Raw genomic sequence first — 14,192 nt, 5'->3', positions numbered from 1 at the left:
TCCTTTTTATATTTCTCATTTTTTCGTATCACCGTAAGTCGCTTCGACGCCTTTCATTAATTTATCATTTCAATCGATGACTTTCGACATACGTACGCAGGGTACGGGGATCCGTGCAAGACACAGTGGTATATTATTAATAATGATATAACCGTTTCACCGAAACGTTTTTTTTTTTGTTGTCACGTGTCTACCGCTGAAAAGATTATAAATAGTTTAGCGGTTGAAGAAGAATCGGATGAAAAGATATGAGAAAAAGGGTTGCAAGTGGTGGGAGATATACGGAATGGAGGGGAGAAAGTCATTATTTTCACGAAGCGAGAAGAAAGGATGAAGAGACTGTGGAATCGTTCTTCTGATTACTCGACTAGTGGGAGGTCTGTGGGTCGTGGAACAGTTATATAGCCATACAGTCTGTCACTGACCCTGTAAATCTGGTTTCATTCCAGGCTCAAGCTTCTCTCAGAACGGTGAAGTTGCCGGTGGAGTTCCTCGCGTCGTTCCCTCCGTTTCGTAATTAGTTCGCGCGTCGATTCGCCTGAAAATTTTATTCATCTCTTTGAGGAATTCTTCGAATATTTTTACGAGCCGAACGCGCGCGGTTGATCTCCCTTCGAATTCGAGTCGTCCGATTTTTCCTCCTCGATCCTCGACCGCGATAAGATTCTTGAGTTTCGGACCATGAGGGTCCTCCTGATTTTCGCGCTCACGTTAGCCGCCGGTATAGCCGTAGCCGACGCGTTCGGCAACGATGACTTCGGTAAGGATATTCGCGACGACGTGAAATTCACCCTTGGTTTTTTAGGGGTTTTCATAATTTTGAATATTTTCGATTTCAGGCGATTTGTTTCGAGACGAGTTCGACGACCTGGTCGGTAGAGTGAGGCGGTCTCTGTCGAAGGAAAAAAATGGAGTGCGAGACGGAGCGTCGGGATCTCAAGGTCAATCGGATGGGGTCACACCGACGAGTGATAAAAAAAAGAAAACTCGACGTTCCTGTTGCGGTGAAAATGACGACCTCAAACTACTGTGGGGCGACGAAGTGAAGGACATTAAAAAGGAGTGCTTCGAGCAGGCGAGAAAAGCGACCGAAGTGACCAAAAAAGGTGAGAGGAGTCGATTGTTTTTCAATTATTCGTTTCATTCTTTTCTGGTTGGATACAATTTAAAGTAGGGTGGTTTTTCTCTTTGAATTTTCTGAGTTTTCTTTGCGGTATTTTTCGGACTATCCGGAGCGTCGAGTTAACGCGAAACTAAGAAAATCCAGAGAACATTGCAACGCGGGAATTCCCGGTGGATACGGAGGTAGTATCTCTATTTAGGTTGAGAGAGCTGCCTCGAGAAATTTGCCAGATTTATACGATTCACCGGAGAATTTACCTTCGTACTTGTATTTCCACCTGCATATCCACACCGACCATTTTGTTCTTCCATAAAATTATTCACGCTTTTATCCCGCAGCCAGGATGATGGAGGAATACGAAGGATTCATCCACGGCAACAGGACCAAGGACGAGTATATCGTAAGTGTAACATTGGGAACCAATAATTTTCCCTAGTATTTGAAAATACAAAAAAGGAAAAGAAACAAAATTTGAATTTTTTACCTTCACTTTATACTTTTTTATTGATATTAAAATTCCGAAATTCTTGTTTTTACAGTGTGCGATCCAATGTATTGGTCAAAAAAGAGAAGTGGTGAGTACGATGAACGATTTCGATTTTCCCAATTTCAATTTTCAATGCACATAACATTTTTCTTGTTTTTCATTTTTCACAGCTAGACAGAATGGGAAACGTACACAAGGAAAATATGGAGAAGTTTGTGAGAAAAACTTACTCGTCCGAGCCCTGGAAAGCGGAAATTGCGGACACCGTCTTAGAAAAATGTTTTTCAGAAACTCAAAAACCAAGCGAAGGTTTGTCAGAATCAAATTGAAGTAATATAAATGGATAAAAAATCAGCTGGTGTAATATAAGATTCTGCGCTACGCAAATCGACCGATCAATCTCTCGTAATTTATTCAACACTATTTTCTAGTTCATTATTATCACAATAACAAATTGACCCAGGATGTTTACCGACCTCCTTTTTCGTACAGCTGACTAATCGCGGCCATAACGCGCGCCTCGCAAGACTACGCGACGACCTGATTTTCCGCGTTATTAATGACAGGAGAAAGTTTCATTGCTAATCTTATTGTTATGGCTTTGTATTTCGCCGCTCGTCAATTCATTTTTTTTTCTTCCTCTCCACCGCGGACCTCCGAGCGTTTCGGTTACTTGAAATTGAGTGGAAATGATAATTTATTCGATTTTATTTGCCAACGTTGCAGGTGAGGTTTCCACCGATACCGGAGCAGTAACGAACGGAAGGTCGATTCAAGCGAAATGCAATTCAAACGGAATCGCATTCATACATTGTTTATGGCGTGAGATGCAATTGGTGAGTAAATTAAAAGAGTTGAAAAAACAGTTCTTCTTCCTACTCTTAACGAATTGAGATTTTCACATCCTTGTTTCGGTGAAACGCTTTCGCTCTCGTAATTATCGGGATCGATGTCAAAGCTCGTATCCGAAATCTGAGAAAAAAAAAAACTAGAAAAACCATTAAAATCAAACAGAAAAAAAACGATGAGACGTGGGTCAATCGACCCGATTTGCCAAAATCTCTGTCTCGCGATCGTCGATGGAATTGACAGGATAACTTATATGGAACGATAAATTATGAACTACGTTTGATTTTCTGTTTCAGAACTGCCCAGCTGACAAAATTCGAGACAGTGAGTAAAATTAATATTTTCTAAACCTAGTAAAACCAAAAAAAAAAAAAAAAAAATAAACAAACGAACAAACGATAACGTCAAATTCAAAAATAATGACAAATGTTGATCGGAAAAGCGAATTTTCACGTACGTCACGTGCGGTTCTAATTTTCGTTTAAAAAGTGAACGGAAAAAAAAAAAAAAAAAAGAAATTCAAAATTACCCAGAGCGATAGTTCGTTTATACGCGAGATTCGACCGGGCGGGGGTATTAATACAAAGAGAAAAGGGCACTCGAAATTCACTTCACTACAAAGCATCCTGTAATTATAACAATACAATGGGAACACTTGGGCTGGACGTAGATATTATACGTAGCGTATACATATACATAGATGGAGCTATTCCCGTTTGTTAAACTATAGTCGACAATTTCCCAGCGCTATCAAGACTATTAGCCACGAATGAGCAGAGCCCGTTTATCAGGATGAGTAAAATGAAATGATATTTTCACGAAAAAGCTTGCAGCCCACCTACCCCCACCTATAACTACCTACCAACCTACCTACCCACCTCTAGCCGAGTAATTCAACCGTGAAAATATATATCTTTGCCGCGGTAACGCGGGGAGTGGGGTGTACAAAAAAGTAGAAGAAAAAAAAGAAACGCGGGAAAAAAAAATCTGTAAGAAGGAAGCGAAGAGAAGGGCGGAAAAGTGAAGGGCGGACCGAGTCCTTCGTTGTATTTTATATAGGTGTACTGTATAGGTATAGGTGAGCGCGTGTACGTACGTCTGTATATCACTCCTCTTGCTGCCCCCGCGGGATGAAGGAGAAATAAGAACAAGGGGAGGCGTTATATGAAAATAGAAAACACGAGTCGGTACACGATGAAAATAGTCGAGAGACTGAGGAAAATGGTAAACCCCGCTTTCAACACCCTTGGGCGTGAAAATGGATGCTTTAGTTGTAAATGCATCGGTTTTCTCAAGTGATATAACGGAAAGAAATATATTCACACCCCGGTGAATATCGCGATCGGTACAAACGAATTTCCTTCGACGTATTTTCACGCTAATTAATCGTTCCGCGGGACACCGGTTTTCCCCCGCAAGTTTATTTACATCTACGTGATTATTTTCTTTCAGGTCGAAAATGCAACAGACTTCGAGAAAAACTGCGTCTCCGTGAATCCGGTGTCAAGGATGGAACCATACGTAGTCTTTTTTAAACGTTAATTTATTCATCATTTCGAGGAGAAATTATATAGCATGTAATATCACGTTTTAGTATTATTTAATTGTTGTTAAAATGAGGATTGTGAATAAATGGAAATTTCAGTTCGACTGGCTAATCGTTTGTTTGAAAATTGAAAAAAATATCATACCGACGAAAAGGTCATGTAAACGGTTGCGATCGCTGAAAAAAAATGACGAAAAAAAAAATGACCGCGGAAATAATTGCAGGACAACGCAGTCGAGTATACGGATATGATATATCATGATATTTGACGCTGAGATTAATCGGCTCTATTGAACCGAATAATCGTCGATTGGTTATGTACCTATATCTTAGGGGTATAGGTACGCATTATACACACTCTGAGGTCGGATCCAATCAAGGAAGATTGCTCAGGATTGATCAGGTGAGCCAATAACCGTGCATTTAGTGCCACTGGTCACGTTCGCCTCTTGTAATACCCAATCACTGCTGTTAATAGCCTGTAATCCACACAGCACTGGTTGACGTTCTGGACGTTCAGGATATCCTTAGGACATGTAGGATGTATTTCCGGTCTCACAGGAGCGACAAGGAGAGCCAAAACAAAAGGAAAATAAGAAAGAGAAGAGACAAAGGAATTACTACCCCAAAGGTCATCGAGCTCTTCGGTTCACGAGGTGTATTTTCGCAACGTAAATTTTCTTGTAAATTTCTCTGCCTCGGACACCAGGAAAAATATCGTAACAAAATCCGCTGTAAACTCTGCGGTTTGTTTCTGAATTTTTCTCTTTCAAATAACATTAAAGAAAAAAAAAAGAAAAAAAACAACAAAAAAAAAAAGGTTACGTTGCCGATGATCAAAGGTAAAAGAGAAAATTAGCAGCTCTTTTCTCAGAACTTATTCCAAGGTGAATTTTGAGAATACTTTGATAATCGTGAATTGTAATTAGCGCGCGAGTGAAAAGGACGAGAAAAGAGAAATGGAAAGGGATAGAAATATCTGAGTGATGTTTCCGCAAAAAGAAAATCTGCAAATTAAACCACTCCTCCGTAACCGATGGAAAATCCGGCGAACATTATTCGGCGATAGAAAGAAAAGGAAAAAAAAAAATACCGGAAAAACGCCGTGTGCCGATCGATGTATCGCTACCGGTTCCCGTACGTTCTTCGGGTCAAACTCTTCGTGCGTCCGATAGAAAAGCCCATCCATCCATCGTCGGACGTCCCGACGAACACCGTTCGCTTCCTCTACAACGTCGGAACATCTCGGCGTTCAAGTCCCTTCAATGTAACCTAATGCCACTCGACAGCGACTCGTGGATCCTCAGCTTTAATCCATAATTAGCAAGCTCTGCTCAAGTTACAGGCTAAACGGATACCCATCCCCGTAGACATCGACGCCTCGATCCTCACCCTGACGATGATCTTCCGAACGATGTGTACACGCGTAATCGTACACTCGGATTGATTAATCTCGCATTAATTGCATACGGAATATCTCATCGTCGAAATTACGGAAATGACGTAAAAGTTCCCTCACACGTGTCGTATGCAGCGTTGAAAATTTCACGCTATTATTCAACGTTAACTGCACTAGTAGCGTCAGAATTGAACACTCCCGTCGAATAGTTACTGCAGCTAGCGCGGTTAACGTTTGTTGAAAATTTAGATGGCTACGGATTATAAACTAAAACTAGTTTGTTTGTTCCGCGGTATAGGTGTGCGGTGTAAGCCCCTGCCCATGCGGTATAAGATGGAGAAATTATCTTCTTACCCGTTCAAATGTGCAAATGACTTGGCGAAAGTTACCTTGCCTATTATTTTAATGTTTGTCTTACGTCTATCTCATCCCGGATGTGCCCGGACTCGCGCCATTGCCGCGAACAACCCGTATGGGAATATTCCTCTTTATTTAACAACCCCCAACGCTCTGCGTCGAATGTACGGTACGCGCGGACGTACGTACGTACCGTACACATAGTTACGGTTCGAGGAGCGTCGTCACATCGAAAGGACGACGAAAAGAAATCGGGGAACGAAGATAAAAAAAAAAAAAACATCCCCGCAGACGACGGAGTAGAAGAGGAGAACCTTGCGTCGAGAATTCGACGGCGTACCTACTCAAAATATAAACCGAAATTCAGTTACGTTGCTTAGTGGTACAAAATATATCCATCAGACATTCGAGCTCGTCCATATCTTACGTTCGAATGTAGACGAGAATTTTTGCAAAGTAAATTTTTCCGGGCTTTCATTTTATCCGTTCTACGTTCCACGTACGTAGGTAGATACGTGAAATTCCCCGTCAGCATATTTCTACTCCATTAGTGAGGTGGCGGATTTTAGGCGAGCGAATCGAGGCTGGAGCTTTTTCTTAACCGACTATTTCCTCGGTGCACAAATTTCAGAACGAAACGCGATAGTCGCGCCGTCACGTCACACCCGTAATCCAAAAGTGGGTACGTACGTACGTACGTACGTACGGTTAGCGCGATAACCTTGTTTATCTTATGGTTGAAATTAATTTAGTTGGTCGCGAACGGCGACACAACGTTTACAAGTAATTACCAACCGAACACGTTTCACACGGAGTGACAGGACCGACATCTGCGACAACGACCACCGTTTCGCAGATTTCTCATGCGGAGTGAACGAATCCGCGCCACGCGCTCAAGGTCTGAAAAAATTTCACACCCTCTGTTCCCGGACAGAACGAACGACGAGACGAAAAATGACATCGAATCGGGTGCGAAGAAGAAATTTCTTCCGCGAGAATTACCGTTGTAAAAAAAAACAGAAAAAAAAAAAAAAAAACTCAAATCGTGGATGGATTTGGGGAATTTGAAATTCGCTCGCGCTCGGGGATGTTGAAAACGCGAATCGTTCGGTTTTCATATCGTAGTTATATCGAAATTTTAACATCTAGGTACGTACATGCGCGTCGGTTTTCATCCGTTTCGATATATAGGATAATCGAATGATGTTCGTAACTTTGTACGTTGAAAAGGCTTTATGGATTTGTTACAACCGAACGATCATCGTACGTTACACCGTTGCGGTGTATATAACGGATGAACGAATTGTTTCAACAAATAAACAAATCGGGAGTGGTCGGCATCGCCTGAAGAGTAACGACGAACGTTTAAAACAAACAGGTATTTAGAGAGACGGAGAGAGACGGACAGAGAGGAGGAGAGAGAGAGAGAGAGAGAGAGAGAGAGAACATTTCACGCGCGTGCATCGCGGTTCGTGTGTACGTACGTGCGTACGTACGTACACCGTTACGCGAAAATGTAATACGCTCAATTCTCGTTCATTGTTTGGTGAAAATACAATGTCGTTTTAGTTCGCGCGAAAACGCGTACACACATAGGACCTATGTGTGCAATATAAACTGGTGATCAGGAAATGAACACGTCGCACTGTATACCCAGATTATTAACGCTTTTCGATTAAATGAAGCTTTGATCACTATATTATACTACACCTATAACGTACTCAAAACAATCTACGCCTCGATTCACACCGAAACCGATAGTAGGTATTAAAAGTGTTTTTACCAAGTCAAAATAACGCACAAACTCCGGATAATCCATCGAAACGAAAAAAGGAAACATTTCGACGAAATAAAATAAATAAAATAAAATGAAATAAAACAAACGAACAAATAAATAATCCATCAAAGCGAAATTCGATGTAATAAATTGAACGCGAGCTACGAGAGGACCAAGAGAAAATGAATGACGCGAACAAAGGGTTTTCAGGGTACATCTAATAAGGTGATTATTTCTGTGATACCGCTAGAGCTCGCGGATTTTCGCGTAAGGTGTATTTTATAGGAGGTAGTTTGACGAAGGGCTGTGAAATAATAATTCGAATTTGTGCGTTAGACCGACCGTGATGGGTTGTCCGAGGGTGTTCGGACTAAAGTGACCGTGAACGTCCGCGGGAGTAAACGATCTACGGTGTAAAGCGACCGACGTCGGTACAAAGGTAACCGACCGACCATCGGTCTAATTAAAAGATCTCGTACCTGCGCCTCTCAATAACTCCTGAGCGGTTTATTTCCCCCGCGCCACCCGAAGCGTTCGTTACAATTTTCCGACCCTCATCTCTCGTCGATCTTGGGAGATGATTCCCGTACTATCCGATACAAAACCCTCGCTCCAGTTCCTAGTTTTTAACCTTCTCTTGTAATGAAACAATCAAAAGAACCGAATGGAAAGAGAGAGAGAAAAAAAAAAGAGGTGCATTCTCCGCACTTTTAATTCAAGTTCTTTATCCAGCTTTCCGCGATCTCTCTCTCTACGAATGTACACGTCATCCGATCGGACACAATCGAAATTCGTGCGGCTGGTGTACGTCGGTCGAATATACGCTGCACAAAAGAGGGGGTATATTGGATAGGAAATAGGCCCGTAGGGTAGAAACCTGACGGTGTCACCTCTTTTACCCTCTGAACGGAGATCAAAGAGAGGTAGTATCCGTTCGTTACAGGAAAGGTATTTATACTCTACGCTCCGTACTCCTTCCGCCACAGTTCCTGAATGCGGTGTTACGAAATACGAACGTCATTCGGTGGCAATCGGACATCGAAGTGAAGCGAAAATATTCGGACAGCGTCACCTAGGGATCGCAAAATGTTTGACGAAGATTCTTAACGCCGGTGAACGTCTTCCGGTGGGACTTCGACGGACGAAAATTCGAAAACGGAAAAGAGGATTCTTGTTTCGGCCTAACGAGCCGGTTTAACGCGACACGAAATTTCGGTAGACTTCATCTGGATTCTTCGTACATCGATAGAACGTCAAGACGACGTACGGTAGACAATACGCGATAATGGTTGATAACATCCCGGACTATATTCATGGTTATTCAAACGTTATTCTGGCGCATATTCACGCAGCATCCAGGAATCCCCTACAGTCCATTGTTTGTACCTTTAGTCGCAATTATGCTTCCATGAGAACGCAAACATGTACACCGGTGTGTTTTGGCGTGATATGTTGGTCCTGGGTTACCATATGTTTGCATAACAAGCGTTGCTACCATCCGGTAAGCCCGACCGCGCTTCGGGATCGCACATAGAAATAGACCGGCGTAGATACATACGTATATATATATATATAACGCAACGAACCCCCGCCGATCTTGGGCCTACCGAAAACGCCGCACTCCGTCGGCGAAACGACGATTTTTGGAAGAGATAAAGAAAACGTAAATTTTCATCCACATGTAAGCGAGAAAAAAGCACACGTGACATGATACGAGCTACATGTCGTGCGAGCATATACACTAGGTATATATATACATATATATTCGAAAACAAGAATAAAAAAAATGAAAAAAAAGAAATTCCTATATAGCGTGCGGCAGATTATGCGACGGAAAAGCAAAAGCCCGATGCCGGGGTGCAAGAGTTATACCCGATCATGCATGTATGAAAGTTGTACATACCTATGTACGGTGGGGAGTACATGGGGGGGGGGGGGGGTGGTGTATACCTATGTGGCGAAGGCGAATACATATCTCGTGATCAGAAAAGCGAGCTCCGGCGGTGTGCGGGAGTCAAGATAACGGGGGCAACCGTTCGATAAAACGAATGTCACGTCATGGGAGTCGTTAAAATTTTTCCGGACGTGTTACACCCTCTCCCACTTCGCCCGGGGCGATCTAAGATTGTAAAACTGCAAGTTCATAGTCGAGATACATACATGCATTATTCATGGATTTGATGATGGACTTAAATATTTCCGTAGACTGCAGTTTTCGCGAAATTTTTTTTTCCGCGAAAAAAAATGTCACATCTACGTCACCGCCGGTCGTCGGATGCGGTCGAACTCGTTCGTTGTTATGTTCCATTTTTTTTTCTCTCTCTCTCTCCGCGTAATGAATCATTAAATTTTGAAACGGAAATGAAAAGATTTCTGATGAACGGCTTTTTGAAATTATTAGAGGACGAGAATCTTGTTTCTCTTGTAGCCAACTGCAATATATGCCACGGGAAATTGCACAGCGATTATCATGCTCTGGAGATTTACCGCCTTACTTCGGTGAATAACGATTTGGCAGAGAGAATCTTCCTCGGTATATTCGACCGAATAGTTTCAAGATTTAGATGAACTGCGCGATTTATATTACAAGCGAAAAAAAAAAAAAAATGGCGAAATTTATCGCGGTACCGCATAAACGCGTTGAACAAAAAAAAAAAAAATATATAAATATATATATACAAAATCATTGAAAATTAATTTTTCGATCATCGAACGCGAGTCGACTTCGATACGCGACGTGTTTATCGCGAGCCGTATATATGTATACCTGTACCGATGAACTGTCGTATAAAATATGCCGTGATCCTTGAAGGGTTGCTGAATTATTTATACTTTTAATCTTTTCCACTTAGAACGCGAACACGAAACGCCGGTGTAGACGAAGGTATAGCGCGCTATAGCCGTACACACCTGTACAAGCGTCACGAGATCGCCTGACCAAAAGTGCTAAAATATCGACTAACTTACTCACAATGTGAGGAGAACAATAAAAATAAGAAGAAGCTCGGCGTCCGTGAGACAAAATTTTATTATTAACCCGCGTGGGGCCGTCTCACCGAACTCTCGACATCGAAATGAGTATTCGAAAGGATGTACGTATGTACGTACGTTCGGTGTAGGTGCGACGGTGCGGCGACGTTAGTTATTATGCCGCTGGAAGAGCGTATTAGGATGTCGGAGAAAATCGTTTAACGTTTCGGGTACGATGTCAAAGTAGAATACATTATGGTTTGGTTACACGTGCACCTACACGGACACTGTGTCCGTTCTACGGTTACGATAACCATCCGCGCTGACGTATAATGGCGGAATATCTATGCTAACTTTATTCACATTGTGTCTGTAGATGATTACCCGGAAAATTGAAGAAATAATTAGTTTATATACGAAAAGTCCTATTTGCATGTATTGTGAAAACATTCGCATGTGTACGTACGTACCTATGATACCGCAAGGGAAACGTACAAAAGAAAAGAAAAATTATTAAAAAAAATTTGCATGATGACCACAAAAGTTGAAGCTAATGGTATACCGCCGCGGCACGAGGGAGACTTTTCACTAAAAAAAAAAAAATAAAGAAAGTCAAGAAACACGAATCGCGCGTGCGTGTTATCGAATTTTTGAACCAAGATCGTTGTCGGGTATTAGTTACTTATTTTATTTTTCATTCTCGGCCCCCGATTTATTCCGTGTTTCGAGTTTCACGAGAAAGCTGATCGAGCGTTGAACGCATAGCCGTGGTAAAATAATATCTCATATTTTCCAAGTATATATAGGTATATACATATATACGGCGGTGGTTGGATGTACTTCCCAGCTCGGTGCAGTACGAAGATCATACGGTGCTTGGTTATTCATGGCATTCCAACGATCATAAATAATGCAATCTCAATTAATATTACTCCCCAGTTGTTACACTGGCTTAATAATTCCAGGTGGAAGTGATAATAGCGTCTTACAGAAGAAGGCTTCATTATTCATACTTGACTCGGAGAGTTCCCTGCCACCGCACACAAGGTGTGTACTCTCTACCAGTTTCCATACCACGTTCGTTCGTTCGTTCGTTCGTTGGTTGGTTCGTTCGTTCGTTCGTTATACGCGACGGGGCGAAAACACCGTACGTTTCGCTTCCTCTCGCTACCGTCGTTATTATCGGACAGAAAGTCGGCTCGGATCGAACGTTCGATTAGCCAGAAACTAGAGCGAGGGTGTATATCCCCAGTTCCTAGTGGAATAGAATTTGAAGTTTCAAGTTCTTAGGCTTGTTTTGTTTTATTTTCACTCGAGGGTTGATACTTTGGAGATTTGGGTAGCGGGAATAGGTATGGAGACCCTGTCAATAACGGGATCGAGGGATCCCGCGTATGATCCAGTGGAGCAAAGAAAGTCGACGGTAGTGGAGCAGCCTTTGGTGATCCTACAAGCGCGAAAGTAGATACATGCAAACTGTTATATTAAACGTCTCAGCTCGCTGCCAACCACCACTGTCGCCTCAACCCCTTTTACTTCCAGATTTCCTATCCCCGGCGTTATCCTGGCACACCTCGCCTCCTGACTGACGTATTCAAATATACAACGATATCTCGCCAGCACCTCGAGTGAGCTGCGAACTCCGCCTATTCCTCTTCCCTCTTCCCTCTTCCCTCTTCTTCTTTTCTGAACGAGCGGCGGCGGCGGCGGCAGCGGCGTCCCCCCCGGAAAGAAGTGGGGGTAGAAGGAGAAGAAGAAGTCTCTCCCGCTTACCATATTTATTGGACTGAGATAGCCGGGTAGAGATGCGGGGTGAGAGTCCTATAAAACCCCTAGTCAAATTCAGCAATCTGCCTACCTCCTAAAATTCACCCTTTACATCCACCTGGCTCGTCGCACTTGTACGACGTTTTAATAATTGAACAGCTCAAATCATAGATTTCAAACTGCGTCGTGATACACGTGGGTGTAAAAAATTCCCTCGTCATTTCTTTCCTTTTTCTTCATTTTTCATTCGTACGGATTTTCTTCTTTTTTTTTTTCATCCCGCTCCCCGAACAAGCGTGGATAAAGCATTTACCTCCGTCGCTTCGGAAACACCTCCGCTCGTTTGATTTTTCGTTTGCTTTTTTTCTTTTTTTTTTCTTACGCCTTATGACATTACGGGATTTTTGAATATCGACGTCCTCAGGACGGTCGGCTATTTCGGCGTTATCTGGATTTCAGGTTATTTATTGACCAATCAGTTATCGCCAAATTCAATTTACTCGCCGCGATAGGGAATCACGGTCGCTTAGAATGGACCATAGGATTGGTTAATTTCAAAGAGCGATGGATCGCCCTTAGTCGTTAGCCCGCACGTTCGTTTTGCTCATGGGGTTTTCTACCTAGGAAACGCAATTTCAATCTTTTTAATTGAAATCGATCAAACGCAGAACCCTGACCACCGCTTATTATTTTACCCATCTCATCGTACGTGGCTCTGGTTCCAGTTTTTTTTTTTTTTTTTATTTTCTCATTTTTTTTTTTTTTCACCGATCCCTCGCACTTCCATTCTCTTCGTCAATCGGAGCGAATACGGTAGAAAATCAATAAGTGACCGGAAAAAAAAAACCAAAAAAAAAAAAAAGACTAAACTACTCAGAAATGTGCCTGATTTGAATTCCCCTCCGGCGTGTGAATGAAAAGAAACATAACCACTTGTTCAAACAAGGGCTACGGTAGATTCTCTCTTTACGTACACGTACGTGTGTCCGATGTTAAACTTACATTAGTGCGCGACGGGGTCTCGTAATGTAGGAAAACGGGAGGAAATAGACTCGATAGGGGTGGAAAATCAGAGGAGCTAGATCGTGTTTTATGGATTACAACGGGCGAAATATTCATGTGAGAAAATTCCCTGCTGCCTATCGACTCTCCGAAACACAACACGTATCGCCTATTCTCTCCCACTGTATACTTCGATATCGCGTAGCAGTGTCGGTGCGCTATAATTGTTCCCTAAGTGCTACGCTGTGTGCAAAATTCCCGCAGATCTACGCGGTCACACCTATGAACTCCCGTACCTATACCGGGGAGGGCGAAAATCGAAAAATTATATGCACTCGCGTCCTTAGGACGTATGAATTTTCGCCATCGGGGAAATATTGGATATCCGAGGATCTGCTGTCAGGTGAAATTCGAGAGAGACGATGATTAATTTTTTTGGGGTAAAATTGGCATTTCGTATACCGCACGTCGTTTGGATAGGACGTGCGGTGCTGCTGCGCTACTACGGTAAAAGGACAAATTCAAACAAATGAATCATTCGCAGACCGTCAGTCCGAAAGCGTCCCCTTACGCCCTTCGCGATTTAATTCGGTCAAATCGAAGTGCTGCGGCGATGCGAAGGGTGCGGAGGTGGGAGTTAAACCATGGTGACTATAATCCGACCCAACGTCCCCAACGTCCCGGCTGATTATTCACTCTGCCCTTTTCCGTTCCCTTTTATCCCCCTGACGTCCCGAGAAAAAAAAAAGAAGAAAAAAAAAAGAAACTGAGAGGAAAGTTGAATTTTTACCGTCCCGCAAACACCGGAATGACGAAACGTTGACCTTCCGATTTCTTCGGGGCTGCAGCAGGGCGGAAAAGTCGGAAAGGGAAAGGAATAAGGGAGGAAAAAAAAAAAAAAAAAAAAAACGGGCC

At 42.6% G+C, this 14,192-nt stretch overlaps 1 protein-coding gene across 1 annotated transcript; it reads left to right on the top strand.

Annotated features, from left to right (window-relative positions):
* The first annotated feature begins 418 nt into the window (after positions 1–418).
* On the top strand, positions 419–4,117 carry LOC105689942. Its single transcript, XM_020854623.2, has 8 exons — positions 419–760; positions 840–1,106; positions 1,462–1,523; positions 1,663–1,698; positions 1,781–1,919; positions 2,337–2,446; positions 2,756–2,783; positions 3,912–4,117. Exons 1-8 carry the CDS (start codon positions 682–684, stop codon positions 3,992–3,994), a joined length of 804 nt encoding a protein of 267 aa, XP_020710282.2. The 5' UTR covers positions 419–681; the 3' UTR covers positions 3,995–4,117.
* The last annotated feature ends 10,075 nt before the right edge of the window (positions 4,118–14,192 follow it).

This window comes from Athalia rosae, chromosome 3 (genome assembly GCF_917208135.1).
Source record: "Athalia rosae chromosome 3, iyAthRosa1.1, whole genome shotgun sequence".
Lineage (NCBI taxonomy): Eukaryota > Metazoa > Arthropoda > Insecta > Hymenoptera > Athaliidae > Athalia > Athalia rosae.
The sequence above is the reverse complement of the archived record's forward strand: the minus strand, read 5'-3'. Positions and strand labels throughout refer to the sequence as shown.